The following is a 5,331-nucleotide window of genomic DNA, read 5'->3' as shown; positions in this document are numbered from 1 at the left end:
ATCTCTATCCAATCCTCTTGATTGTTACCGCTGCACCGCATGTGTAATCCTCGTGCCACGTGCATCAATGAACACATACAGACAAGCAAGAAAGAGACGAGGCCCAGACCTATGTATTACTCTCAAGGAACCAGTCGTGATCCCTTAAGCGGTAGAACCAATTGTCATACACAAACAATTGGACAACATAACGGATGTAATTATAGTTATCTAACCAAACATAGCAAACAATTTGTTGAGGGTCAAACACCCTTGGACCCAAACCACAACGCGTACAAATAAAAATGATAATATGTAGACATATATATAATAGAAAATAAATTCGCATGCCACAAATATAATTGTCAAAGTTCACACTCTAACGATCTTATCATTCAATAATAATAATAATAAAATACAGACACACATTTTAGTAATTTTATCAGCAGAGAATCATCACAATTTCAGAACATGCATCAGTCATAAGATCTCATAGTTATCTTAGCAAGCTGTCTATTGTCTAAAATCACTCTATCGCTCAGTTTTATAAAGTTTTCACTCCTAAATTATTGTTAGTGCTCTCGATGCTCCGGGAATTGAATTTTCGCTCATCTTACATGTTACCCTACATTTTCAAACCTAACAAACTCATTTTTGAGATAGAAAATTTAATAAAATAGTCCATACTTCTGTAACACTCACTCCAATTTCATGACAAATTTTCATTTTTACAAAAGGTCCTTAAACTTGTTTTATTTATAACTTTTGTTAGGAAACTTCGATTTAAGTGAAATTTAAGGCTAACTTTATGTTTTAACATGCAAATAACTCATTTTTGGTATAAAAAATTCAAGGAAGACAGTTTGACACACAGATCAAGAACATGACAACAAGCACGGAATTTTCAAAACAACATGTTCAAGGAAGTTTGACAACAAACATAGGGTTCAAGAGTTGGAGAGACCCCCCTTACCTCTTGATGAAACTCACAAAATTTTGAAGGAAGAATGAAGAATATTTAGTTTTCAAGGATTCCCTTCATGAGAAAAAATAATCTTTTAAGTTACTGGAAAAGATAGAACAAGAAAATGAAGAGAAATCAAGTCTAAGATGAAGAATGAAACTTATTTACCTAAGCTTGATGGATCAATGACTCAAGAACAAGTTAGGAAGAAGAAGAAAAATTGGACTCTCCTCCCTCAATGTAGAACTCGTGCAAATGAAGGAATGAAGACTTCAGTTTTTTTTCTCACAATGAACAAGAAGATAAGGCATAGGCTTCAAGGTGACAAGGCTTATTGAGACTTGAATGATCCCTTGGTTGGCCATTTTCAATGTGCCACTTCATGCCACAAATGGATAGTTTTGCTTTTTGCAAAACTACCCAAAATGAGTATTTTTGCTTTTTATCAAAACTAGTAAATCTTATTTTAATCGCCTAGGTTATTGTGCAAATGTTCCTAAGAATATGTGTATCCAAAGTGAACCTCACATAGAGATCACTCTGCCACATAGTTAAATTGCACTGCCGCTCAAGGCGCAGTTTCCAAATTTCTGTCATCTAACTAAATAAATTATTTACACTAAAATAAATATGACTAACATGAAACTTATACAATTAATAAAATTATATTGTGCAAAAATTTCTATTTTCTAGTCCTTAACAATGTAATTTTATACGTGTGAAAAAATAAATTGAGAAGAAAATTTAAGGGTGTTAGAATTTGCACATTGATTAAGTTTGTGATCGTCTTATAGATGAATAAATAACTCAACACTTTTAGTTTTTTCTCTCAAAGTATACAAGGTGTTTTTAGAACCTAATATCTATACAAAGAATTACATAAAAGCTTTACAAGAAAGAATAAAAGAATATGTTCGCGTAGATGATTTATGTTTTGTTTTTTCAAAGCTTCTTCTATTATTAGCTTTCATCTTCAAATATTCATTGTCTCACAACGGTTGAATTCTTCACTTTTCTCTCCCTCTGAAGTCTTGAGCTCGTTGGAGCATTTAATGCTTGTATTAAATGCATTTTCCTTTTTTATGCAAAGTTCATGTTGATAGGCTAGCGTGTTTGTACTTCAGCAGAAAAGTCACTATGAACTTCATTTATTATTTATAGGACTTTGACCGATCCTAGAATAATGTTTTCTACATGAAAGAATCTTAAACATAGAATATTAAATGAAAGTCTTAATTGCACTACTTAAATGTTATATCAGATTATCTTATGAATGCATCATCTGAAAATACAAACGCACAAATACATATCATGATCTGATAGTATATCAAATACAACTTTTACATTTGTATTTATTTGCGTCTAACTAAAATAAATAGGAGTTCTAATTCGTTTTTAAGACATAAATATCTTTTGATTTAACAATGATAACAGTGGTGAAATGGTGGTGGTGGCGCGACAACGATGGTGGGGGTGGAATAGTGGTAGCAACGACGATGAAGGCGACAATAATAGTGGTGACCATGATGGTGGTGGAACGGTGATTGTGGTGGTGACGATGGTAGTTACAGTGGTAGTGAAATTTGCGGTAAAATGATGAAGACAATAATAATGGTGGTGAGATTGCAAAGATGGGTGTGGTAGTGGTGGTCATAGTAGTGGCGGTGGTAATCGTGGAATGATAGCGATAGAGGCGGCAACAATACTAGTAGTAGCAAGGGTAATTATGATGATGGTTAGAATATGTAAATGTGTTTTTAAAACTAAAAACTAAAAACCAAATTTACAAAATCTTTTTTCTTGATTTTTATAATAAATGTAAAATTATTTTAAAATTTAATTAAAATCAATTCAACTTTATTTTTGTTGAACATGCTTTATTTTGAAAATTAAATTTTAATATTGAAAACCAAAAACTCATAAATACCCCAAGCAAAACCTTATATAATAAGTTTTATAATTTAGTAATATAAGGAAACAAAAATAATATCCTCTAAAGTATTAGAAATTCTAGTGAGAAAGTATATAAGAAATGTTAATAAAATAATTTAGTTACTGTATATTTATAAATTAATCGGTGTCAATGCTAAAATATGAATTCAATTTAAATTAATGTTTTGTTATTAAGTTTAAAACATTTGATGCAATTAGTTAAAGTAATTAAATTTAAAACATTTGATGCAAAAATAGTAACTGACTACCACTAACCTTTTTCTTCTTAATTGTGATTATTAATATGAAATGAGAGTTACGAATATTAAACGACAATCTTATAAAATTCTCTAATGAAATAAAAGTTTTGATTTAACGATTTAAAAATATTATAATAACACGTCTTTAAATTAAACATCAGTAGATTTCCATAGCACTCCTGTTATTAAAAAAATCAAAACAAACAAATAATACAAATAATAAATATTTAAATATATTTTTATTTCATTTAATTTATCTTTTATTCATTTTTATCATTGTAATTTCATTTTTTAGTCCTTATATATTTTGTTTATTTTATTTTTTCCTTTAAACATTTTAGGTAATACTTATAACATTGTTTTGAAATCTAAATATTTTGACTGGAAACCGATTATGTGTCCTGTTTAATGTTTTCTAAAAACTAATACATTATTAAATCGGTTTAAAACGACTGAATTGGTCAAAAATCAATAAAATTTGATGGATTAACCTATTCCGTTTAAAACTATTGTTTTTTTTTTTTACTTTTAAAATAACATCATTTTGTTTTTTTATAAATATTATAACTTATGACACATAAAATTTAATTTTTATTATTATCAATTTATACATATTATTTTTTATTCAATAAGATATTATATTAAAATATTAAAAAAATATTTTATTAAAATCAATTCGATCAGAACCATTGACAATTGAATTAGTGTATTAAAACCAATGTTATCCTGATTATGAGAACATTGTTTATAACAATAAAAAAACCTAAAATATTATCTAAAAATTTTAAAAAACTAAAAGTAAAAGAAATATAATATGTAAAGATTAAAATAAAAATAAAATAAAATTAAAAAAAACATTAAATTACAAAACTGAAAACATAATTAAATCAAAATAGATATATATTGATGATTTATCTCAAAGAATTCCTAATCGTTCCAACCCACTACGAGCCTCCTCCGAATCGGGCTGAACCTCAAGAACCTTCTGGAACGCATCCTTAGCTTCCTCTTTCATCCCTTTCCATTCGTAACACTTTCCAAGCAAACACAGCGCATCCTCCAAGTCACTCCCTCCACTCAGCCCCACCGCCTCCACCAAGTCCTTCACGGCCGAGTCGACTCGCCGCCGCTGGTTCATGGCGACCTTCAGCTCCGCCCTCTCCACGAGCGCGCGGACGCGCTCCGCGGCGGAGAGCGACCTGGCCGCCGCCGAGGAGAGCGCCGCGTCGAGGGCCTTGATTGCGGCGGCGCGTTGGCCTGTGAGGTGGAGGGCCTGGGCCCGGAGGATGTGGGCCCGCGGGTCCCTGGGCCAGACGGCGAGGGCCTTGTCTGCTTCCGCCAGCGCGTTCTTGGCGTGCTGGGCTCGGTGCGAGGTGGATCTGGCCCGGGCCAGGTGGCGCGATGCTTGGGCCAGGTGGCGGTTCGGTTCGGATTGACTGGTCTTATTGCGGGTTCGAGTTCGGGCTTGAGTTGTTTGGGTGTGGATGTTGTGCATGATGAAGAACAAGGAGAGAGTTAGGATTAAGATTCCCAACTGCAGCATAGCCTCTGTCGCCATAGTTACCCCAAATTTGTGTCTGACCTTGTAATAACGGAGTCGGGTGTTAGGGAAAATAAACAGGAGGATAATGAATTAAAAATATTATTATATCCCTAACTTTGACAAAATATAGTTCGTACAACTTTCTAATCAATTAAGATAGTTTCATTTAATTTGTAATCTAGAGAATATTATATATAATCTGCATTATAATGAAAGTGATAGAAAGGGCTACATTCCTGCCAGTAAAAAACCCAATTTATATAGGAATTTAAAGTAGTTGCTATAAAAAATATTTTCAATTTTTAATAATATGATAATTTATGATTAGCATATTTAACAAAGGGAGTGAGGTCTTTGTCATGAATGTAGATTGATTAGCAACGTTTAATGTTCTTACAAGATCCTTGCCTTGCAATGACTATTATATTATGTTTGGATTGAGAATTTTAAAATTTTAGGACATGTTAATTTGAATTGTTTTGATTTGAATTGTTTTTATTTTTTAAATGTTTTGTTTGGATAAATTAATTTAAATTTCTTCAATTTTAAATTCTTTGTTTGGATAGAATAATTTAATTTTCTTCATATGTAAAATTTTAATTATATTTTAAATAGATGAAATTTTAATACTAAACTTTATAGAAAACAAACAC

General features: G+C 31.5%; 1 protein-coding gene across 1 annotated transcript; it reads right to left on the bottom strand.

Moving 5' to 3' along the window:
* Positions 1 to 3,958: 3,958 nt before the first annotated feature.
* Positions 3,959 to 5,014, bottom strand: LOC100813867 (uncharacterized). The gene has a single exon (XM_003530559.4). The coding sequence runs from the start codon at positions 4,691 to 4,693 to the stop codon at positions 4,052 to 4,054; it is 642 nt and encodes a 213-aa protein (XP_003530607.1). The 5' UTR covers positions 4,694 to 5,014; the 3' UTR covers positions 3,959 to 4,051.
* Positions 5,015 to 5,331: the final 317 nt, after the last annotated feature.

Source organism: Glycine max, chromosome 8 (assembly GCF_000004515.6).
Source record: "Glycine max cultivar Williams 82 chromosome 8, Glycine_max_v4.0, whole genome shotgun sequence".
Classification (NCBI taxonomy): Eukaryota; Viridiplantae; Streptophyta; class Magnoliopsida; order Fabales; family Fabaceae; genus Glycine; species Glycine max.
The sequence above is the reverse complement of the archived record's forward strand: the minus strand, read 5'-3'. Positions and strand labels throughout refer to the sequence as shown.